Below are 25,253 nucleotides of genomic sequence, written 5' to 3' on the forward strand. Positions count from 1 at the left end.
ATATACGAAGATTTATAATGGGTCTTGCAAAATCGTCTATATTAAATTAATAATTATACAGCACGTTCATGCGCTTCTACATACACATATCCACATACATGATATATTAAAGGAATACGTCATTATTGAGTAATAATCTAATTATGTATTTTATTATAATAAATGCAAGAATTTGCAATTATTTTCTCAACTTGGAGAAAGAAGAAGGAGAAAGAGGAAGGGGGGAAAAAGGAGGAGGGTAGGAGGAAGAGGAGGAGGATACACATTTCGTTGTAACAACAATTAATTTACCTATTCATATTATGCAACTACACATGATATGTTCAGTATTCGTTAAAAGAAATTACTACGATTTTAGAAATATGTAAACTTTAGATTTGTAAAATATATTTTATTAACGCATATATTTTCATTCTATTTTTAATATTAATATATACGATACTAACGAGGAGGAAGAGAAGAGGAGGATTTATATTAATTAAATTCTTCTAACGAGACATTATTTTCAATTGATTTTTCCATGAGGGTAAATTTAACTAACATTTTATGAAATGATATGTAATACAAATGTTTATGGATGCAGTTGAAAGAAATATACTGCTAATATGTTATTTAATTTCTTTTTTATATTTATAATTAATCAATTTGCGAATTCCGGATGTAGTTTATCTTATGGTTTCCCATAACATGTTAGGCTCAAAACTTTTCAACCTCCTTGCTTAAGGCTCAGAACTTTTCAACCTCCTTGCTTAAGGCTCAGAACTTTTCAACCCTCTTTGCCTAAGGCTCAAAACTTTTCAGCCCTCCTTGCCTAAGGCTCAAAACTTTTCAGCCCTCCTTGTATCGCCATCTATCGTGAATTTTAGACTTCATACACATACATATACATATTGTACACACTAACGTACTTTATATATATATATATGTATATATAGTCATTTATTTTTTGGTTATGTTATTTATATTATTACAAAACAATTTCACAAATGCTTGAAACAAAAATAACATTAATTACTATTATGCATTAACTGTTTACGTATTGAAATATTTACGTAAGTTTGCATTAATTTAAAATAAAGTTTCGATTAGAAAATATCAAGTTTGAACATTTTCTCGCTAGATAGCGAATTATTAGAACTTTTAAAGCTCACATCAGTAACATAATTTGACGTATGTCAGACATAAGAAATGTCAAGTTTTACAATATTAGGTAGAAGAAAAATATAATACATACATTTGCTTTTATATATTATTATGTTTATAATATTAATACTGGACAATAATAAAAGTAGTCTAACGATATCTCGAACATACGATCTTTGATATATTATAATTGTATTAATTTATTATTTGACATAAACATACATGTGTGTTGCATATGTATATATGACAGTACGTTGACAGTTGTAATAATGTGTTATCAAATGTTACAATATTACACTATTTTATTATTCTTTGATGTAATATTATCATGATTACCATTTCAGTTACCAAACAATTTCAACTAACTCCATTGTATAATAGGAAGTATTATATATAATTGATTAAGAATTTATTATTTATATAAAATCTAATATACCTAAAGTTACAAATCAAAAATAATGGGTGATGCAAATGAGAAAAAAATGGGAAAGAATGAAAATAATATGAAGGAACATATTTCATCATCAATATCAGAAAGTAATTTTTCATTTAATATAAAAGATTAGATTTAATTAAATAACACTAACATATTTATTAATCATTACTTATAAATTATATAAAACTTTCTTTTTATATATACTTTCTCATACTTTAGATACTCAATCTACTGATATTCATTCAACAGATACAAGTAAAGAACAAACAGAAACCAATAAATCTGCAGGAAAAAACAAGAATGTGGAAACTAGTGATACTCAAGTAGTAAATTATCTTTTTATGAATAAATAATTTTTGTAATACATTTCAATGCATTAACGTTTGTAACGTGATTTTAGCAATCATCGGCTATACAACAAGATACAGAAATTGTAAAACAATTGAAGAATCAATTGGAAACTTTAATGAATTCTTTGGCTACATTGTCTGCAGAAAAATCAAAGATGGAAGCTAATTTTCAAAGCGACAGAAAACAATTAAGAATGGAACGTGAGGAAGTGAGATATTGTTTATTACTTTCATAAATATTTACTACTATTTGCATATGATAATGTATTTTATTAAAATCTAATCTTTAACGTATGTTTTACTTTATCTTTGTTTTATTCAGTGCGAGAAAGTAATAAGAGAATTAAAAGAAAAATTAAAAAAGGGACAAAATCATAATGTATCTGAAATGGAACATATTAAATGTAAATTAATTATGGAACGCCATGAAAGAGAGAAAGAAAGAACGAATCATGCATCTACGATAAAGTACGTAATATTACAGATGTACTGGTCAGAATATGAGAGCATATTCTACAAGTGGAAACAAAAAAGCAATGTTATTTCCATTTGTAGAATACGCTCCTGCAGTTTGATAGGTAAATCCTGGGACACTTTGTATAAATAACGGTGTCTAATATTAAGTATGATCATTACATCTTTGTAACATAATAAATTTTTTAGAGAACTGCAAAAGATGCTAAACGAAGAACTTCGTAATAAAGAACAATTAGAGCAGCAATTGAAAAATTTATTTGCCAATAAAACGCAATGTAAAATTTTAGAAGCGGAATTAGAAATAACCAAAAATAAATTGAAACAAGCAGAAGAAGCAGCTAAAGAGACGCCACCTCTTCTTCTTTCGTTACAAGCTGAAATGGTTGCTATGAAGAAACAACATCGTGGTGCTATACTTGAAGTAAATAACATTATGTTATGTCATTAATGTATTATATATCAAATTATATGATATAATTCATTTTTATTGTTAAATTATTAAGGAACAGAGAAGAGCAGCAACTGCAGAACAACAAGCTAGAGTATTAGCTATGACTCATGAAACAAGAGTAGCAGGCTTGGAATCTCGCTTAGCTGAACTTTCCGAAACTGTTGGAGAATATGATAGATTACGACAACAAGATCAACGCTCTATTCAAAATCTTAAGGATCAGTTATCTAATATGCAAGATGTAGAACACAAAGAATGTGTAAATGTGCCAAGTGAACCAGAAGAAATTATTTCTAAAATAAAAATGCTATATGGACGTTTATTACATCTAGACAATAAGAAAGATGATTCAGCTTACGTTGACTGTAAGTAAAATACCAATTGAGTTAATAGATATATAAAAATAAAATAAAATAAGTAATATTTTTCAATAAATTGTAACTACTTTGAATTTTCAGTGCTATTAAACAATTTAGAGTTAAACGGTAAGTATAAAGATTCTGAATATAAAGAAAAGTATGAATCTTTATTAGAAGAATTTAAAATGTATAAAGAGCAAGTAACAACTAAATATGATGTTGATACAAGCCTTTTACGTAAAGGGCACCAACAAACTTATAACTTAATGGATTTACGTGATAAAGAAAATAGTAAAACTCAATTGCATTTACTTAAAACTCATAATAACAATTTAGAAGAAAGAATACGCACATTAAATAGCAAGTTAATACAGAAGGAACAAGAACTACAAATAAAGATAGATTATTACCAACAGGTAAATTTTTTTTATAAAATATATATGCGAACCTATATATATAGAAATTAAATTAAAATATATTATCTAATATAAAATGTTAACGATTTTTATCGAAATTTACAAATTTACAGTTATCACAAGTAGAACGTGCCAAATCAGAACACATATTATCCCAAAAGGAAAATGAATTTCGTAGTAAGTTGTGTACATTGGAACAGCAATTACTGCGACAAAGAGAACGATCTATTGCACTTGTTCAAGAAAAAGAGAAAGAAATCTTTGCGTTGAAAACTTCCTTTCATGCATTATTACCAAAAAAAGATTCATCTTTCTTGGAAGGTGAAAGGAGTATAACAAAATACGAAAATAAATCAGAATCATCTGCCGATATAGTAACAGGATTATTAAATAATGATAGTCCTCCTATATTACATTATACCCAAGAATTGGCAAGACACGAAGTGCAAATATCATCTACCAGAAAGAGAATATTAGAATTAGAGGCATCATTAAGGGAAAAAGATAGACAATTGCTTCATGTAACCGAGAAACATAAAGAAGAATTAAAAGCTGTACAAACACAAGTGGCAAGGTATTTGAGCATTTACAATCATTGAGTATATATAAATGGCAAACATATATTTTTGTATATATTCTTACAATTCAGGTTAGAAGCATGTAAATCTAGAGAAGGAGCTAATTTAGAATATTTGAAAAATGTATTTATCAATTATTTAACCACAAATGATTCATCGAGCAAACGACATATATTAAATGCTATATCTACAGTCCTACGATTTACACCAGATGAATTAGAGAAGGTCAATCTTGTTAAATAGATTTTGGAATTTCAGTAAATAAGTAAATATTATTACAACAAAAAACATATCTCTATGTTTTTATATTTACATTATACTTCACTACTAATAAAATATTAGTAACAAAAAAAAATAAGAAATAAAATTAATTAAAGTAAATATAAAAGTAAGTGTAATTATTTATTCTGTAAAATCATTATTAAGCTTTTCAGATATCTTTGTACTATTCTCTATAGGCTTACTTGGAGATTCTATTTCTAAAGTAACAGGTCCGCTATTTTGTATGCTAACTTCCATCATAGCTCCAAATATACCATCTGTATAAAACAATTCAATTACAATCTTTTATTCTGTTTTGTTTTTTTAGGTTTACTTATATATATATTATATATATATTACATATATATTACATATTTTTGTTTTATAAGAATTAAATCAACTACCTTTAATTAGTTCTGGTTTATAATTTTTACCCAATTCATTCAAAAAATTATTATAAAATTGTTCTGACTCTTGAGCTGGCATTGCTCTATGAAAATCAAGTCTATTTCCTTTTAAAACATGATACAAAGTAAACTGGCTGACGCACAAAATCTCATACTTTTTATCCATAACACTGGCACTCCATTTCTTGTTACCATTTTCAAAAAGCTTGGTATTTAAAATTTTTCTTACTCTATAAAAATATTACACCCCAAGTGAGATTTTATTAAATATTATTTAAATAATAAAATTATAACAATTGTGTGTGTGTGTGATAATACAATTAGATAAATACATATACTTTAAGTCATCCAAAGTGTCACCTCTTTTTATACCAATTAATACACAGATTCCATTTCCAATACTGCTAATAACTTTACCGTCCACTGAAAATAGAATATGAAAAAAGTAACATATTTTTTTAATAATTAATATGATACTACAAACATATATGATTATTATAATCACAGAGAGAGATTATATTAGCTATTGTTATAATAATCAGTTATTTTCAACAATTAATTAAAAATAATTCATTTACTATAATCAAACTTTAATTATTAGTATCAATTATGGTAATTACAATGTAATATTTTAAATAAATTTGACATTGTTTTCAAAAACAATTGTTTGTAAAAAAAGATAGCGTATAAATAAGTATAAGTATCTTATATTATATTAAATAAAAAAAAAATTAAAAATCCTCTCTCTCTCATTGAAATGCAATTGTTTTCTTATTATATTTCTTACATGCAGTTTTTTTTGTGAAGTATGTGTATATTACCTGTAACAGAGGCACTCGTTACACGTTGTATTACTGCTTTCATATTCTTTCACAATCTTTATTATTAATGAATTATATATACATTTTGTCAAATAGATATAACACATTAATCTTTCGTTATCAGCAGAGGTTAGGTTCCTACAATGTTATGCAGTTGTTATGCATATAACGAAGTCGCTGGTAATAAAACTAGACGGCCATATATATTAAAGAAGTTAGGTTAAAGTTCCGTAATTTTGAAATTTAGGTATGAAAATTGAATAATTTATATAGTCTTTTTTCTGTCACAAATGAATAAATTTCGAAATTAAAAATAAAACAAGAAAAACAATAGTGTAATTAACATCACAATTGTTACATACATATATGTAATAACAATTAACGACATCGAAGCAAATTGTGCTATAGAACTATGATTTATATTTTCTTTAATTCATCAATCTAATTCAAGAACTTGATTAGTTAACTATTCTACTAATGAAATTATCTCATTCAATGTTTTTGATTTGTGTTCGCGGTAAATTTTCGCGCCAAATTTTGAACCGCGGGTAACTAAAACCGCGGATAATATGAGATTTAAATTTTGATTATTAATTTTGTATGTATATATGGTATTTTGTAGTTGATTATCGTTTATATGACTACCCAAAAGATGCGCATGTGTATAACGAAAGTAATATTCCTAATATAAATAGAATTTTTTACTATCTAATCTACACGTAGATTCAGTAGGATCTTTTAAACCTGAAACAGATATTTTCATTGATTAAACATATTGTTAACAAAGATATTCAAAATCATAGGTACATTTCAACAAATATTTGATGTTATATTTTTTATATAGGATTTTAAATAATTATAATTAATTTTTTTAATGTATAAACATGTGTTGTGTCAATAAACGTGTGTGCCTTCAGAAATGCATTTATATATTACATAAGGAGCTCTAGTAGAAGAAAATCAAAACAAGTAGATGATAAATCCAAAGATGTTCACCTGTAACAAAAAGAAAACTATATTAATATACAATCAAGTGATAAAATAGCCTGACATATAAATCGTCCAATTCACAGATGCACTTCTCAATTGAATTCTCTATTAATTTTTATCAAATCATTATTTACCGTTGCAATAAAATAGAATTTAAACGCGTGATTTTACATTTACATAAAATAAATAAAAATATATAAAGAAATAGGAAAAGTAAAAATACTAAGTTACTAACAAAAATAATATCTATTAATTATTATGAACTACTTTAAAACTGTATTCTATAGAAAAGAAAAATTGCAAATTTAAAAAAATACGATCATAATGAAAAATCTTAAAAACGAAACAAGAAAAGAGAAATTACTGTAATATTTACCGAACGTTATTTAAGCTTTAAAATTTAATAATACAAAAATTGTTAATATTTCTGACTCTAACTAAACACATATGCATCTTTTAGACGATACAGACACACATTTGGTGTCCCAAGGAGATGGAATGGTCCATCATCTCCAATTACAACTACAAATTAATGACGAGCAAAGAAAATAATATAATAAAATATAAAATATAATTAAAGAGCTATTCTCGAAAAGTTCAAACTTGGTGTTGAACCTTTGAAAATAACTCAATAGTCTATGTAGTTGCCCTCTTCAGCCACATTTAAGTGGGGGCCTCTTCGGCATAATGCCTCTTCTTTCTTCATCCCTGAAAACTGCATTGGACATTTTCAACGTGCAAGAAAGATAAGATATCTCATATCTTTTTTTGCAAATTAACTTCTATTTCGTTATGATTCTAATATGGAATTATGAAAAAATTAATTTATATTTAATGTTAATTATATTCAAGCTCGTATAACCATGGATGAACTTAGAGTTCATTGCATAATATTACACGAGCACAATTAATCAAACGTCCAAGCAGATAATTTCCCTCGATGACCTAATAACACGTCGCACTTTTAATATCAAATAACAAAATTCAATTGAAATTTAATAATGCAACAAATATAATGCATTTTCTTGCAATATTTTCATTTCATTCATTTGTTATATTGAACTATATTAAATATTTTTCATTATAAGAGAAAATCGCTATTGTGCGAAGTGCTAATCTCATAATACTTAAAACTAAGTATCAAATTCACATCAAAGGCTTTGCCAATTTGATTCGACTCTATCTCGTTCGAGATAGAATCGAAAAAGAAATGAATCTTCCAAATGGTTGCAAATGCCTCTATAAATTATGATACATACTCAAGATTACAGAAGAGTCACAAAATAAATTTACAAAACAAGCATAAAAGAATGAGATGATAAAATTTTGCAACAATTCTGTATAAACCAGGAGGCGGAATTTCCACTCCGGAGTGAAAGTAAACCTAGTGCCTTTCCTGGGTCCTACCTACTTAAAATTAAAGTATTCACATTCGCTCAAAGAAGTATGCTACCTGTCTGCAATTACCCGTATTTAAAAAGAGCAAATACACATACGTACCCACCCACTCACTCCACGATTCTCTCACATACCACCAGGGTGCAAAAGCCTAAACTAGAGAGCATGCCCCGGGGCACCTCCGACACCCTAGTTCAACCACGTTTTCTAAACTTATATGCTAAAGGGTATACGTACTGATTGCTGTAATCGTCTGCCAAGGCTAGTGATTATTGCATAAAAAACTACAGCAAAAATACAAGTATACACTAGTATATATGCATACTAGTAATATACGAGTATATCAAAGTTTCCACAAATAAATGCGGTAACTCTACTATGCAAAACGATTGTTAAAAAAAAAAAGTTCGTATCGTACACGTGACTCTACAAGTTATTTTTATTCAATAACAAAAAAATAATAAGCGCGGTATTACGTGTCGCGAAACGATGTACAATGCACACGCCTAAACGCACACACAGGTGCAACGTACACCGTGCAATCACTAGCACAATGACAGCCGCCAATAGGGGGAAAAACTTAAAACTAAACCTATACTAACCGTTTCTCACCCATACGAGTAGCACCTGGGCACACGCATAGATGAGAACGCAGAAAGTATAGGGGGGAGAAACGGGAGATTAGTACATTAGAAGCTGAAAATCCTGATCTAAAAAATATGATTAAATACACATAATACATAACACATAAATATACATTTTTATAAAATTCATCTAAGCGGCTAAGGACTCTACAATTTATTTGATAAATATTAACTTTTAATATCTTTTAATATAATATTTTAATATATTTTAATAATTTAAAACCTCGGACGACTCCTTTCATTAAGTTGGCTGTTCTAATAAAAGAACTGGGCTTTGAGCCACCACTTAACTGCTAGAATCTATCCGTCGCGAATGAGTTTGTCTTCTTGCTCATTTATTTATAATATCGAAGTATCGATATATCAAAATTAATCGCGATTAGATAAACTAAGTACGAAGCAATGCATGTAAGACATTTATTACATGCTTTTCTGACGAAACGAGTAAATTAATGCTCGATTTCGCCACTACTACACGAACAAAACAAGTAATAAAAAAGAAAGTGCATTAATTAATTGCACTGTTAATTAAATGATTTAATCGATGAGACAAGAAAACCTATCCTGAACTAATAAAACATACAATACAATACAATATAATATACAATTTTCATGAGTAACTCCTAGAAAGGAATTACTCATGTGCTCGTCACTAATTTATTGGAATAATTACAACCAGTAACTCGTGCCGATTAGGACCTTTCATCCTCGACATGATTGAGCACCGGAGGGACTTTAAATTTTAACTCACGGCATAAGAAGTTCTACGATGGCTCCAAAACACTCCTACTTCAGCAAGTATTGTAGTGCGATTGAAGATCCATCGAAGATCCATCGAAGATCCATCGAAGATCCATCGAAGATCCATCGAAGATCCATCGAAGATCCATCGAAGATCCATCGAAGATCCATCGAAGATCCATCGAAGAATTCATTCCACATCTTTGATAAGGTAGAAAGTCCGTCGTCATATCTGTAAAATAAAATAGAACAAAACGATAAGTTATTTGCAATATAATCCAAAATCATATAAAATAAAATCGAATAAAATGTAAATAAAAATAGATACTTACAATGCATTCCAATGGGATGAAATTCAATTGCACCATGGCGATGCACCTCGCGTGAATCTAAAAACGCGGTATAAACGAAAATAAGAAACTATAGATGAGTTTCTTATCGCGAAACCGAAATTTTATTATACGTCGAACAACACTGATTCTAATTCGCGTTGATTTTAATTTACTACGCCCGATCACTGATTCTACACAACTAATTCAAAGACTGCTTTGCACACAGTCAATGCAAGTAGAAAAATCTTCATTGATGCACTGATTCTAATACGCGAACAGTCTGTGCGACTGTTTAAAGATAAAAATACAACTTTACTCGAACAAACTCTAATGCAATTACTGCATTGGTCGCAGTTAATTTAATATATAAATTTCAAAAATAGTTCGCGAACGCGACGGAATTGAAAAGAAAACGAACGAACGTGCTTCTAATCCGTGATTTTAATTATATTTAACGATACAACACTCCCGTATATTGCTTCGCGCACGATAGCAATGCACGAACACTTGCAACACTTCACAAACACAATTCACAAACACTTCCAACACTGATATATTCCCATGATGATCTGAAACAGAAATAAAAACAAAATTATAAATATCATTGTTGTAAGTAAAAAAATTATTATTTATTGAGAAAGTGTTTAAAATAAAAATTGACTTACGTTTATTCTTCATGATGAATGCACGATGGGTATCCTACCCTTAGGATGACGATGAGCACACGTTTAAACCGAATAAAAGAAACTTACGGAGTTTCTTAACCGAGCAAACGAAACTTTAACATGCGACGATCAACACTGACTTTACTTTCCGATTCTTTTGTATTTTATTTTTACGATGCAACACACGAGTACCTCATTGCCTACGCGCTCGATTGCAATGATGTTCTGAAACAGAAAAAGAAAAAGAACAATTAATATCATCGTTATAATAAAAAACCATTAAAGTTATCATAGAAACGTTTAATAGGAAAATATACTTACTTTTAGTCTTCATTGATGACTGCAGGATGGGTATCCTACCCTTAGGATGACGATGAATAAAATAAAATTAAATAAAACTCTGAAAAGCTGAAACATACTAAAAAGATTATAGAACAATATATCCTGTGAATCATTCCTGAAGGCATTGCACACTTTTAAAGATATTTTATCATAAAGAATCAATATAAATTCAAGCAATATTAATTGCCTTTATCTCACTACTTGTATAAAATTACATATAAAGTATTTAATATCAGTAAAAATTGTTAATAAAAATCGATAACGTTATATATATAATAGTTTAATACGTCACGTCGTTAGATCTTATTGTTAGCTCGTTGAAGGAATGATCTGGAATGAACACGTAACGCGTCCTTCATGTCGAACGTTCGGCTGTCTTCGTTTTGTTTTCGGCTGTCTTCGTTTCTTCTGTTCTCACTTCGAGAAATTCCTGGAATATACGTACACATTCGTTATTGCCCGTAGATAGAATATTTTGTTTTCTTATTTTCTCTCTCTCTCTCTCTCTCTCTCTCTCTCTCTCTCTCTCTCTCACTTTCGTTCTCACTCTTTGATACATTTCTGTATGGTTTAAAAAAAAGAATAACGCTTACCTCGATGAATATGAAGATAAAAAAGAGTAAACACAATTGTTAGACTGAGTATATGTATTCCTGCTGGACTCTCCTAATGCTCGGTACCTAAAAAAGGAAAAAAAAAGATTACATTAGTATAACAAAAAAAATCAAATATATGAGTGTATGTGTACGAGCTACCTATACTTATGCATATATGCCTGTATGTGTGTGTATGTGACAGGAATCGAATTTAATACGAAATACGATCTTTGAATACATAATTATGAAAAATAATTAATTAGAGCATCATTAGAGATGGTAGTAATTATCGATACCATGAAAAAAGCTGGAAATTAGAAGAAATATTGTTAAGTAACATTGGTGAGATTGGCGGGACGTCGAGATATATCGATGTTATATTCTCGCATATATCTATCGAACTTTTCAATATTTCGTTTTGAAAACACTCACGTATGAAAATCTTGTATGTAGCTATCGTTTGATATATAATAGGAAGGTGTAAAATACTTTTCAATTACCTGAGTTAAACGAGATGACAGGTATACAAAATGGTGGTCGTCGCTGTGACGTAGCCGCAAAGAAACGAAGCGACATCTGAGACGACATCATGGCTGCTTCAGAACTTTGCGTTTTTCCATCTATCATAGAAAAATATCGAATAGTTAAAAATAGGATATAGGAACATAACAATTGTCGAAATATATACTTTATTAATCCAAACAATGAAAATTGAACATTATAAGTCGATATCCATAGAAATGATGCTGTAAAACAAGATATATATATGATTGCGTAGAAAAATGCATACCAATGTACATGGAATTTTTTTCTACACAAATATTCTTTATCCTCGACATTATCGTAATCTTTCGATTATATCATTTGGAAGTCATTTGCTAGAAGAATCTATTAGTATATAGGAAGATTATTTACGTTAGAAAATATTTTTTAATTACCTGAGATTAACGGGACGACGTAGCATCCGTCCGATCTCCAGCACCGACGCCGCGAAAAGAAAGAGGAATGATCAGCAAAGAGCCCTGATTGGCTGATAATTATTGCAAAGATAAGTGACCAATCAAAAATTCCCAATTACCATATAGAAATTTCACGCACACAAGCTTGCCCCGTCACGTACGTAACTCGGCTTTCTTCATGACCACGCTAGTCAAGCTAGATATGATAATTTATTTTTAAATAAATAAAAAATTTATTCTATTTTACTATTTAAGGTACACGTATCTTGTTAATATTTAAAAAATAACGAAAAGAATAAAGACAATATGCTCTATCCTTATCACACAGAACAGAAAAACATACATAATTTATTTATTACAATAATTAAATATCAATTTTATGAATTATTATAATTATCTAATTAATAATCCAATTAATAATTATTCTTATCTAATTTATTTTTTATTAGGTGTATACGTTCCTTGTTAATATTCAAAAAATAACGAATAAAATAAAGACAATATACACTAAAAACTTTATCACATGGCAACGTTCTGATTTAAACATTCCTTCAATTTTTGTGTAATTGTTTAAACTAATATACATTTGTTTTAACGTCCCTGTGCATGATGACTTTGGATAATAAAATTTTTATCCAGAAAAATATCACATTAAAATTATTTTATATTCAAAGTACGTTAATAAGTATGTAATGTTTAAACCAGTACATATATGTTTAAACAATCTAAAATATAAAGAGATTGCATTAGAATATTAAAATAATTGTTAAATAATCGATAGGAATGTCTATTGTTGTCTAAAAGATCGGAATATATGATCTATGTACCGTCCCCTTCGAAATCCACCGTTGAAATGAGACGTTGTCCTCTATAAAAGTACTTTTATTAGATGTTGTTTATATGACTTTGCAAACGTTGCGCATGTGTATAAAGTGAATAATCCATCTAATCGATAAATTTAAGATTATAACATTATGATTTTCGTATTTTTATCTATTTCATGTAATTATTTTAACGCTCCTGCGCAGTGATGACTTCGAGGATAAAATTTAGCTGCAATATAAGAAAAGTGCATTAGTGCATTAAAATAATTGTTAATGTATACGTTATGTACACGTATATGGAAATGAAAAAAGAAAGAACATTTCTCTAAACAATTATATAACCGATATATTAAAACAATTAATAAACATTATACTAATGAAAAATGTGAATTATTAAAATTTACCATTATAATAGAAGAAAGCTTGGGTGTTTGCTCGTTTCAGTATCATAAAAAAATTGCCTGGATTAATTTTAAAATCTTGTAAACTATTCTTTTATGTATGTATTTGATATACGAAACAATAAAAAAGCATAATCGATGCTGTGCTTCTCAAAATCTCCAAATACATGCAAATCTGAAAATCATAAGATTGTATTAGTAAAGTATCAAGCAAATTGAAAGAGTCTATATATGTATATGTATGATATTTGTATAAGATATCACTCTCTCTCTCTTTCCCCTTCTCATACTTTTTATATTAACATTCTTTATGTTATAAAAAAAAAGAGATAAACTTACCACAACAAATATCAAGATAGAAAAGTAAAAGCAATTATTGTACTGACAATGAGTATATGCATTCATATTGTATTCTAGCAAATGTTGGAAACCTAAAAAAAGTAAACAAATCAAATATAAGTATATTAACAAATAACGAAGATAATAAAAACAATATAGACTAAAAACTTTATCACATGGCAACGTTCTGATTTAAACATTCCTTCAATTTTTGTGTAATTGTTTAAATTAATATACATTATATGTATGTAGAACGAGCTATATATGTATATGTATGATATTTGTATAAAATGTCACTCTCTCTTTCTCTTTCCCCTTCTCATACTTTTTATATTACTATTCTTTATGTTATAAAAGAAAAGAGATAAACTTACCACGACTGATATCAATATAAAAAAGTAAACACAATTATTTTTTGGATAGAAAAGTAAACACAAATAGATTGACAATGAATATATGTATTCATGCTGTATTCTACCAAATGTTTGGAAACCTAAAAAAAAGTATAAAATAACATAACAATGGTATAATATTAAGAATATTAAATATATAAGTGTTTATTATACGTGTAACACTTTCCTTGTTAAAATATTTTAAAAACAACGTGTAGAATAAGGACAATATACACTAGAAACTTTAAGAAACTGTACAAAAAAGAAACCACGTTGTAGATATTTCTTAAAACAATTGAAATAAAGCACTGTAACCATCCTTAAAGAATTAAAATAACAAGAATGTTTCCATATAAATACAGAATATGGGAATTTATACTTTCATAGTTGGCATGAGAGATGTCAATTGTTTTGTTTCAATATATTTTAATTCTTTAAGGATGGCTATATTGCTATATGTCATTTGTTTTAAAGATTTCTATAACGTGGTTTCTTATCTATACGATTATGTTTCTCTGTGCAATGTGATATCAATTGTTTTAAGAAATATCTACAACGTGATTTCTTTTCTATACAATTGTGTTTTTCTGTCTAGAGTGACAAAGTTTTTAGTGTATATTGTCTTTATTCTATACATTATTCTTTAAATATTGACAAGGAAAGTGTTACACGTATAAACAACACTTATATATTTAATTTTCTTTATATTATACCAATGCTAAATTACTTTCTATTTTTTTTAGGTTTCCAAACATTGGTAGAATACAGCATGAATACATATACTCATTGTCAGTCTAATTGTGTTTACTTTTCTGTCTAAATAATAATTGTGTTTACTTTTTTATATTGATATCAGTTATGGTAAGTTTATCTCTTTTCTTTTATAATATAAAGAATAGTAATATAAAAAGTATGAGAAGATACTTTACTAATACAGTCTTATGGTTTTCAGATTTGCGAGTATTAGAAGATTTGGAAAAGCACAGCATCGATTAGGCTTTCTCATCGTTTTATATATCGACTACATACATAAAAGAAGAGTTTACAGGATTTTAAAATGAATCCAGGCAATTTTTTTGGTATTTAAATGAGAAAACACCTCAGCTTTCTTCTATCATAATGGTAAACTTTAATAATTCACATTTTCCATTAGTATATTGTTTATTAATTGTTTGAATAGATTGGTTGTATAATTGTTTAGAGAAATGTACTTTCTTTTTTCATTTCCATATACGTGTACATAACGTATACATTAACAATTATTTTAATGCACTAATGCACTTTTCTTATATTGCAGCTAAATTTTATCCTCGAAGTCATCACTGCGCAGGAGCGTTAAAATAATTACATGAAATAGATAAAAATACGAAAATCATAATGTTATAATCTTAAATTTATCGATTAGATGGATTATTCACTTTATACACATGCGCAACGTTTGCAAAGTCATATAAACAACATCTAATAAAAGTACTTTTATAGAGGACAACGTCTCATTTCAACGGTGGATTTCGAAGGGGACGGTACATAGATCATATATTCCGATCTTTTAGACAACAATAGACATTCCTATCGATTATTTAACAATTATTTTAATATTCTAATGCAATCTCTTTATATTTTAGATTGTTTAAACATATATGTACTGGTTTAAACATTACATACTTATTAACGTACTTTGAATATAAAATAATTTTAATGTGATATTTTTCTGGATAAAAATTTTATTATCCAAAGTCATCATGGCACAGGGACGTTAAAACAAATGTATATTAGTTTAAACAATTACACAAAAATTGAAGGAATGTTTAAATCAGAACGTTGCCATGTGATAAAGTTTTTAGTGTATATTGTCTTTATTTTATTCGTTATTTTTTGAATATTAACAAGGAACGTATACACCTAATAAAAAATAAATTAGATAAGAATAATTATTAATTGGATTATTAATTAGATAATTATAATAATTCATAAAATTGATATTTAATTATTGTAATAAATAAATTATGTATGTTTTTCTGTTCTGTGTGATAAGGATTATAGAGCATATTGTCTTTATTCTTTTCGTTATTTTTTAAATATTAACAAGATACGTGTACCTTAAATAGTAAAATAGAATAAATTTTTATTTATTTAAAAATAAATTATCATATCTAGCTTGACTAGCGTGGTCATGAAGAAAGCCGAGTTACGTACGTGACGGGGCAAGCTTGTGTGCGTGAAATTTCTATATGGTAATTGGGAATTTTTGATTGGTCACTTATCTTTGCAATAATTATCAGCCAATCAGGGCTCTTTGCTGATCATTCCTCTTTCTTTTCGCGGCGTCGGTGCTGGAGATCGGACGGATGCTACGTCGTCCCGTTAATCTCAGGTAATTAAAAAATATTTTCTAACGTAAATAATCTTCCTATATACTAATAGATTCTTCTAGCAAATGACTTCCAAATGATATAATCGAAAGATTACGATAATGTCGAGGATAAAGAATATTTGTGTAGAAAAAAATTCCATGTACATTGGTATGCATTTTTCTACGCAATCATATATATATCTTGTTTTACAGCATCATTTCTATGGATATCGACTTATAATGTTCAATTTTCATTGTTTGGATTAATAAAGTATATATTTCGACAATTGTTATGTTCCTATATCCTATTTTTAACTATTCGATATTTTTCTATGATAGATGGAAGAAACGCAAAGTTCTGAAGCAGCCATGATGTCGTCTCAGATGTCGCTTCGTTTCTTTGCGGCTACGTCACAGCGACGACCACCATTTTGTATACCTGTCATCTCGTTTAACTCAGGTAATTGAAAAGTATTTTACACCTTCCTATTATATATCAAACGATAGCTACATACAAGATTTTCATACGTGAGTGTTTTCAAAACGAAATATTGAAAAGTTCGATAGATATATGCGAGAATATAACATCGATATATCTCGACGTCCCGCCAATCTCACCAATGTTACTTAACAATATTTCTTCTAATTTCCAGCTTTTTTCATGGTATCGATAATTACTACCATCTCTAATGATGCTCTAATTAATTATTTTTCATAATTATGTATTCAAAGATCGTATTTCGTATTAAATTCGATTCCTGTCACATACACACACATACAGGCATATATGCATAAGTATAGGTAGCTCGTACACATACACTCATATATTTGATTTTTTTGTATTATACTAATGTAATCTTTTTTTTTCCTTTTTTAGGTACCTAGCATTAGGAGAGTCCAGCAGGAATACATATACTCAGTCTAACAATTGTGTTTACTCTTTTTTATCTTCATATTCATCGAGGTAAGCGTTATTCTTTTTTTTAAACCATACAGAAATGTATGCAAAGAGTGAGAACGAAAGTGAGAGAGAGAGAGAGAGAGAGAGAGAGAGAGAGAGAGAGAGAAGAATAAGAAAACAAAATATTCTATCTACGGGCAATAACGAATGTGTACGTATATTCCAGGAATTTCTCGAAGTGAGAACAGAAGAAACGAAGACAGCCGAAAACAAAACGAAGACAGCCGAACGTTCGACATGAAGGACGCGGTTACGTGTTCATTCCAGATCATTCCTTCAACGAGCTAACAATAAGATCTAACGACGTGACGTATTAAACTATTATATATATAACGTTATCGATTTTTATTAACAATTTTTACTGATATTAAATACTTTATATGTAATTTTATACAAGTAGTGAGATAAAGGCAATTAATATTGCTTGAATTTATATTGATTCTTTATGATAAAATATCTTTAAAAGTGTGCAATGCCTTCAGGAATGATTCACAGGATATATTGTTCTATAATCTTTTTAGTATGTTTCAGCTTTTCAGAGTTTTATTTAATTTTATTTTATTCATCGTCATCCTAAGGGTAGGATACCCATCCTGCAGTCATCAATGAAGACTAAAAGTAAGTATATTTTCCTATTAAACGTTTCTATGATAACTTTAATGGTTTTTTATTATAACGATGATATTAATTGTTCTTTTTCTTTTTCTGTTTCAGAACATCATTGCAATCGAGCGCGTAGGCAATGAGGTACTCGTGTGTTGCATCGTAAAAATAAAATACAAAAGAATCGGAAAGTAAAGTCAGTGTTGATCGTCGCATGTTAAAGTTTCGTTTGCTCGGTTAAGAAACTCCGTAAGTTTCTTTTATTCGGTTTAAACGTGTGCTCATCGTCATCCTAAGGGTAGGATACCCATCGTGCATTCATCACTGAAGAATAAACGTAAGTCAATTTTTATTTTAAACACTTTCTCAATAATTATAATAATTTTTTTATTTACAACAATGATATTTATAATTTTGTTTTTATTTCTGTTTCAGATCATCATGGGAATATATCAGTGTTGGAAGTGTTTGTGAATTGTGTTTGTGAAGTGTTGCAAGTGTTCGTGCATTGCTATCGTGCGCGAAGCAATATACGGGAGTGTTGTATCGTTAAATATAATTAAAATCACGGATTAGAAGCACGTTCGTTCGTTTTCTTTTCAATTCCGTCGCGTTCGCGAACTATTTTTGAAATTTATATATTAAATTAACTGCGACCAATGCAGTAATTGCATTAGAGTTTGTTCGAGTAAAGTTGTATTTTTATCTTTAAACAGTCGCACAGACTGTTCGCGTATTAGAATCAGTGCATCAATGAAGATTTTTCTACTTGCATTGACTGTGTGCAAAGCAGTCTTTGAATTAGTTGTGTAGAATCAGTGATCGGGCGTATAGTAAATTAAAATCAACGCGAATTAGAATCAGTGTTGTTCGACGTATAATAAAATTTCGGTTTCGCGATAAGAAACTCATCTATAGTTTCTTATTTTCGTTTATACCGCGTTTTTAGATTCACGCGAGGTGCATCGCCATGGTGCAATTGAATTTCATCCCATTGGAATGCATTGTAAGTATCTATTTTTATTTACATTTTATTCGATTTTATTTTATATGATTTTGGATTATATTGCAAATAACTTATCGTTTTGTTCTATTTTATTTTACAGATATGACGACGGACTTTCTACCTTATCAAAGATGTGGAATGAATTCTTCGATGGATCTTCGATGGATCTTCGATGGATCTTCGATGGATCTTCGGTGGATCTTCGATGGATCGATGGATCATCGATGGATCTTCGATGGATCTTCGATGGATCTTCGATGGATCTTCGATGGATCTTCGATGGATCTTCGATGGATCTTCGATGGATCTTCGATGGATCTTCAATCAGCAGACTACAATACTTGCTGAAGTAGGAGTGTTTTGGAGCCATCGTAGAACTTCTTATGCGTGAGTTAAAATTTAAAGTCCCTCCGGTGCTCAATCATGTCGAGGATGAAAGGTCCTAATCGGCACGAGTTACTGGTTGTAATTATTCCAATAAATTAGTGACGAGCACATGAGTAATTCCTTTCTAGGAGTTACTCATGAAAATTGTATATTATATTGTATTGTATTGTATGTTTTATTAGTTCAGGATAGGTTTTCTTGTCTCATCGATTAAATCATTTAATTAACAGTGCAATTAATTAATGCACTTTCTTTTTTATTACTTGTTTTGTTCGTGAATAGTAGTGGCGAAATCGAGCATTAATTTACTCGTTTCGTCAGAAAAGCATGTAATAAATGTCTTACATGCATTGCTCGTACTTAGTTTATCTAATCGCGATTAATTTTGATATATCGATACTTCGATATTATAAATAAATGAGCAAGAAGACAAACCCATTCGCGACGGATAGATTCTAGCAGTTAAGTGGTGGCTCAAAGCCCAGTTCTTTTATTAGAACAGCCAACTTAATGAAAGGAGTCGTCCGAGGTTTATAAATTTATTAAAATATATTAAAATATTATATATATTAAAAGATATTAAAAGTTAATATTTATCAAATAAATTGTAGAGTCCTTAGCCGCTTAGATGAATTTTTATAAAAATGTATATTTATGTGTTATGTATTTATGTGTATTTAATCATATTTTTTAGATCAGGATTTTCAGCTTCTAATGTACTAATCTCCCGTTTCTCCCCCCTATACTTTCTGCGTTCTCATCTATGCGTGTGCCCAGGTGCTACTCGTATGGGTGAGAAACGGTTAGTATAGGTTTAGTTTTAAGTTTTTCCCCCTATTGGCGGCTGTCATTGTGCTAGTGATTGCACGGTGTACGTTGCACCTGTGTGTGCGTTTTAGGCGTGTGCATTGTACATCGTTTCGCGACACGTAATACCGCGCTTATTATTTTTTTATGTTATTGAATAAAAATAACTTGTAGAGTCACGTGTACGATACGAACTTTTTTTTTTTAACAATCGTTTTGCATAGTAGAGTTACCGCATTTATTTGTGGAAACTTTGATATACTCGTATATTACTAGTATGCATATATACTAGTGTATACTTGTATTTTTGCTGTAGTTTTTTATGCAATAATCACTAGCCTTGGCAGACGATTACAGCAATCAGTACGTATACCCTTTAGCATATAAGTTTAGAAAACGTGGTTGAACTAGGGTGTCGGAGGTGCCCCGGGGCATGCTCTCTAGTTTAGGCTTTTGCACCCTGGTGGTATGTGAGAGAATCGTGGAGTGAGTGGGTGGGTACGTATGTGTATTTGCTCTTTTTAAATACGGGTAATTTGCAGACAGGTAGCATACTTCTTTGAGCGAATGTGAATACTTTAATTTTAAGTAGGTAGGACCCAGGAAAGGCACTAGGTTTACTTTCACTCCGGAGTGGAAATTCCGCCTCCTGGTTTATACAGAATTGTTGCAAAATTTTATCATCTCATTCTTTTATGCTTGTTTTGTAAATTTATTTTGTGACTCTTCTGTAATCTTGAGTATGTATCATAATTTATAGAGGCATTTGCAACCATTTGGAAGATTCATTTCTTTTTCGATTCTATCTCGAACGAGATAGAGTCGAATCAAATTGGCAAAGCCTTTGATGTGAATTTGATACTTAGTTTTAAGTATTATGAGATTAGCACTTCGCACAATAGCGATTTTCTCTTATAATGAAAAATATTTAATATAGTTCAATATAACAAATGAATGAAATGAAAATATTGCAAGAAAATGCATTATATTTGTTGCATTATTAAATTTCAATTGAATTTTGTTATTTGATATTAAAAGTGCGACGTGTTATTAGGTCATCGAGGGAAATTATCTGCTTGGACGTTTGATTAATTGTGCTCGTGTAATATTATGCAATGAACTCTAAGTTCATCCATGGTTATACGAGCTTGAATATAATTAACATTAAATATAAATTAATTTTTTCATAATTCCATATTAGAATCATAACGAAATAGAAGTTAATTTGCAAAAAAAGATATGAGATATCTTATCTTTCTTGCACGTTGAAAATGTCCAATGCAGTTTTCAGGGATGAAGAAAGAAGAGGCATTATGCCGAAGAGGCCCCCACTTAAATGTGGCTGAAGAGGGCAACTACATAGACTATTGAGTTATTTTCAAAGGTTCAACACCAAGTTTGAACTTTTCGAGAATAGCTCTTTAATTATATTTTATATTTTATTATATTATTTTCTTTGCTCGTCATTAATTTGTAGTTGTAATTGGAGATGATGGACCATTCCATCTCCTTGGGACACCAAATGTGTGTCTGTATCGTCTAAAAGATGCATATGTGTTTAGTTAGAGTCAGAAATATTAACAATTTTTGTATTATTAAATTTTAAAGCTTAAATAACGTTCGGTAAATATTACAGTAATTTCTCTTTTCTTGTTTCGTTTTTAAGATTTTTCATTATGATCGTATTTTTTAAATTTGCAATTTTCTTTTCTATAGAATACAGTTTTAAAGTAGTTCATAATAATTAATAGATATTATTTTTGTTAGTAACTTAGTATTTTTACTTTTCCTATTTCTTTATATTTTTATTTATTTTATGTAAATGTAAAATCACGCGTTTAAATTCTATTTTATTGCAACGGTAAATAATGATTTGATAAAAATTAATAGAGAATTCAATTGAAAAGTGCATCTGTGAATTGGACGATTTATATGTCAGGCTATTTTATCACTTGATTGTATATTAATATAGTTTTCTTTTTGTTACAGGTGATCATCTTTGGATTTATCATCTACTTGTTTTGATTTTCTTCTACTAGAGCTCCTTATGTAATATAAATGCATTTCTGAAGGCACACACGTTTATTGACACAACACATGTTTATACATTAAAAAAAATTATAATTATTTAAAATCCTATATAAAAATATAACATCAAATATTTGTTGAAATGTACCTATGATTTGAATATCTTTGTTAACAATATGTTTAATCAATGAAAATATCTGTTTCAGGTTTAAAAGATCCTACTGAATCTACGTGTAGATTAGATAGTAAAAAATTCTATTTATATTAGGAATATTACTTTCGTTATACACATGCGCATCTTTTGGGTAGTCATATAAGCGATAATCGACAAAAAAAATTTAATCGTTTTTCATAGAGGACAATGTGCCAGTTTAACAATTGATTTTGAGGAAGACGGTGTATCGATCATATATTCCGTATTTTTAGAGAACAATATACATTACCTTCTATTAATTAGCAATTTTTTTAATATTCTAATACATTCTACTTATATTTAAGATTGTTTCAACGCCTATATATTTGTTTAAACATTACATACATAGTGTAATGTACTTTGAATATTAATTAATTTTGATATATTTTTATTTTATATTTTTAGATAATTTTTTAAAACTTGATTTCCTTACTGGGCTAATATATAAACAGAAAATTCTTCGATAACTTACATTGTTTTTTAGTCAGTTTTCTGTTAGACTTTCATGTGTAAACTTCGATGCGTGTTAGTGGCGAATAGATTAAACTCTTAGAATGATTTATTTTTGTTTATTTTATTTTACAGAAAATAATTATCGAATCATTGACAAAATCTTGTGTGTGTTACATTTTATCACAAATTTATATTCTAATTACTATATATTATTTATTATATCAATTATTATTCTCTTTGCAAACTTTCTTTGCAATCTTTTCACTTTTACATATATTATAATTATTCAATATTATATCATCACTTTGCAATCATTTTTATTTTTATGTTTCCTAATTATTGTCTAATAACCCTTGAAGAGAAAGTGAATTCTCAATTGTCCCATTAAGTGCTACTGGTAGATTTGGATCATGTCTGCAAAAGAAAAAAAATATATAGAATAATTTAAACTTTGTGCCTACACTCCTTAAAAATTAATTTAAAATATAAAAAAAAATTTAATTAACAATTAAAATTAATTAATATTCAAAGTACATTACACTATGTATGCAAGGTTTAAGCAAATATATACGCGTTGAAACAATCTTAAATATAAGTAGAATGTATTAAAATATTTAAAAAATTGTTAATTAAAATTTTAAAAAAATTTTAAATAAAATTAAAAATATATATATATATATTACAATTCATGTATTATTTTTGAACAATTGAAACAATAAACTGGTGTTCCTTCGCACACGCTGCATACGTAGATGGGATATGGGCGTTTGTAGCATTCTTTGCATAGTCTCTTCAGTTTTTTATGATGTACTTTTAATGATGTACTTTTTATTAGGACATGTTCGACACTTACTTTTGACTTATTAAACACAAGTTCAGGACAATAACTTGATGTATTTAATAAACTACTAATTATTGATAAACGAAAATCGTATAGAGACATATCACGTAGCGAAAACATATTGTATAGGTGACGTGCATTTTCTATCATTAATTGCAATAAGTGGATAAACAATTTGACAGGCCATCTAATGGTTTTCTTTTCTAATGGATAATAAGATAGCAATTGTTCTTGCTTATCTATTCCTCCTGCGTATATACTGTATTGCTTCATTGGTAGTGGTATAAATTTCATTTCTTTTTGTTTACTTCTGATTAAAGTCATATCATTTTTATACTCGTTAGAGATGTAGATAAAATCTCTCGTGTCTTTCCACTTACCAATCATTACACCATTAGCATATCTGCAAATAGTTTGTTCTTTCTTTAATTCTGCTTTCACAACCTCTTCCGGCAAAGTTTTTCTATTTTTTCTTAAAATCCCGGTACAATGGGTTTTATTTTCCGCGAGGAGTTTTACGAGTTCAAAACTATTATAATAATTGTCCATGTACACGCTATGGCCAACATTTAAATACCCATCTAAAAACTTCATTACTTTCTTACAATTCTTATTTTCATCATATTCATCTAATATACCTATATGCATCAAACATTTTAAAACAATGCCATTTGGTGTTGCGATAGTATACACTTTTCCACCACTTTTATGCTCTTTATCCGTTACATATTGGCGAAGTATTAACTTTCCTTGGCACAATATAAAAGATTCATCAAAGATAATTTCACGTCCTGGATGATATATTTCGGACATTCTTCTATTAAAGAGATTCAAAATATTCCTTATTTTGTATAATTGATCAGCTGGAGGTATTTCATATTCGCCTTGATATTTTGCAAAATGTAACGCTCGTAGCAATAATAAAAAACGACTTTTGTTCATTTTCATTGCGAACATATTTAAACCGAAGAAAAATGCATTCTCATTCCAATAATTACGCGTATGGTTCAATCTTATAAGTCCCATATATAAAATCAATCCAAAAAATACAAGTATTTCTTCTTTCGTAACGTCTTTCCATGAATTGGTATGATAACGTTCTATTATTTCTGGACGTTTCATCATTTTAACTCCATAATTATTTGTATGAATAATTATTTCGTTGATAATATCGTCCGTCAATATATGTAGAAAATAATTTAAAGGAAGGTTTCCTGTAACAACTGGAGTCAAGCGTTGTAATCTTTTAAAAGGAAATAACTTCATTGATATCGACTCATTTTTCCAATGAATATTTGT

At 28.8% G+C, this 25,253-nt stretch overlaps 2 protein-coding genes across 9 annotated transcripts; one reads left to right on the forward strand and one right to left on the reverse strand.

Annotated features, from left to right (window-relative positions):
- Positions 1 to 1,026: 1,026 nt before the first annotated feature.
- LOC122515700 (GRIP and coiled-coil domain-containing protein 1) lies at positions 1,027 to 4,500 on the forward strand. Of its 6 annotated transcripts, XM_043633110.1 has the most exons (11): positions 1,028 to 1,052; positions 1,488 to 1,680; positions 1,799 to 1,905; positions 1,980 to 2,138; positions 2,252 to 2,397; positions 2,593 to 2,827; positions 2,910 to 3,222; positions 3,316 to 3,342; positions 3,460 to 3,632; positions 3,746 to 4,206; positions 4,282 to 4,500. In XM_043633110.1, the coding sequence occupies exons 2-11, from the start codon at positions 1,602 to 1,604 to the stop codon at positions 4,451 to 4,453; spliced, it is 1,872 nt and encodes a 623-aa protein (XP_043489045.1). In that variant the 5' UTR covers positions 1,028 to 1,052; positions 1,488 to 1,601; the 3' UTR covers positions 4,454 to 4,500. The 6 variants fall into 6 exon arrangements, with proteins under 6 accessions (XP_043489039.1, XP_043489043.1, XP_043489044.1 ...); XM_043633104.1 differs by having other exon boundaries at positions 1,027 to 1,052; positions 3,316 to 3,632; XM_043633108.1 differs by having other exon boundaries at positions 1,027 to 1,052; positions 1,829 to 1,905; positions 3,316 to 3,632.
- A 99-nt stretch (positions 4,501 to 4,599) lies between these two features.
- On the reverse strand, positions 4,600 to 6,268 carry LOC122515701 (D-aminoacyl-tRNA deacylase 1). Of its 3 annotated transcripts, XM_043633112.1 has the most exons (5): positions 6,062 to 6,268; positions 5,700 to 5,837; positions 5,211 to 5,301; positions 4,876 to 5,108; positions 4,600 to 4,749 (listed from the first exon to the last, which is right to left on the reverse strand). In XM_043633112.1, exons 2-5 carry the CDS (start codon positions 5,740 to 5,742, stop codon positions 4,613 to 4,615), a joined length of 504 nt encoding a protein of 167 aa, XP_043489047.1. In that variant the 5' UTR covers positions 5,743 to 5,837; positions 6,062 to 6,268; the 3' UTR covers positions 4,600 to 4,612. The 3 variants fall into 3 exon arrangements, with proteins under 3 accessions (XP_043489047.1, XP_043489046.1, XP_043489048.1); XM_043633111.1 differs by lacking the exon at positions 6,062 to 6,268 and having other exon boundaries at positions 5,700 to 5,992; XM_043633113.1 differs by lacking the exon at positions 6,062 to 6,268 and having other exon boundaries at positions 5,211 to 5,298; positions 5,700 to 5,980.
- Between the last annotated feature and the right edge of the window lie 18,985 nt (positions 6,269 to 25,253).

The sequence above is a fragment of the Polistes fuscatus genome, unplaced genomic scaffold, assembly GCF_010416935.1.
Source record: "Polistes fuscatus isolate 324 unplaced genomic scaffold, CU_Pfus_HIC Scaffold19, whole genome shotgun sequence".
Lineage (NCBI taxonomy): Eukaryota > Metazoa > Arthropoda > Insecta > Hymenoptera > Vespidae > Polistes > Polistes fuscatus.

What these genes read in the sequence shown, in the direction of transcription:
- LOC122515700 (XM_043633104.1), top strand. Translation starts at nt 1,602, where the DNA reads ATGGGTGATGCAAATGAGAAAAAAATGGGAAAGAATGAAAATAATATG. An exon ending in TTCATCATCAATATCAGAAA is followed by an intron (nt 1,681 to 1,798) that starts GTAATTTTTCAT and finishes CTCATACTTTAG; the next exon opens with ATACTCAATCTACTGATATT. An exon ending in TAAGAATGGAACGTGAGGAA is followed by an intron (nt 2,139 to 2,251) that starts GTGAGATATTGT and finishes TGTTTTATTCAG; the next exon opens with TGCGAGAAAGTAATAAGAGA.
- LOC122515701 (XM_043633112.1), bottom strand. Translation starts at nt 5,742, where the DNA reads ATGAAAGCAGTAATACAACGTGTAACGAGTGCCTCTGTTACAG. An exon ending in AACGAGTGCCTCTGTTACAG is followed by an intron (nt 5,302 to 5,699) that starts GTAATATACACA and finishes TTCTATTTTCAG; the next exon opens with TGGACGGTAAAGTTATTAGC. An exon ending in TAAACCAGAACTAATTAAAG is followed by an intron (nt 4,750 to 4,875) that starts GTAGTTGATTTA and finishes TGTTTTATACAG; the next exon opens with ATGGTATATTTGGAGCTATG.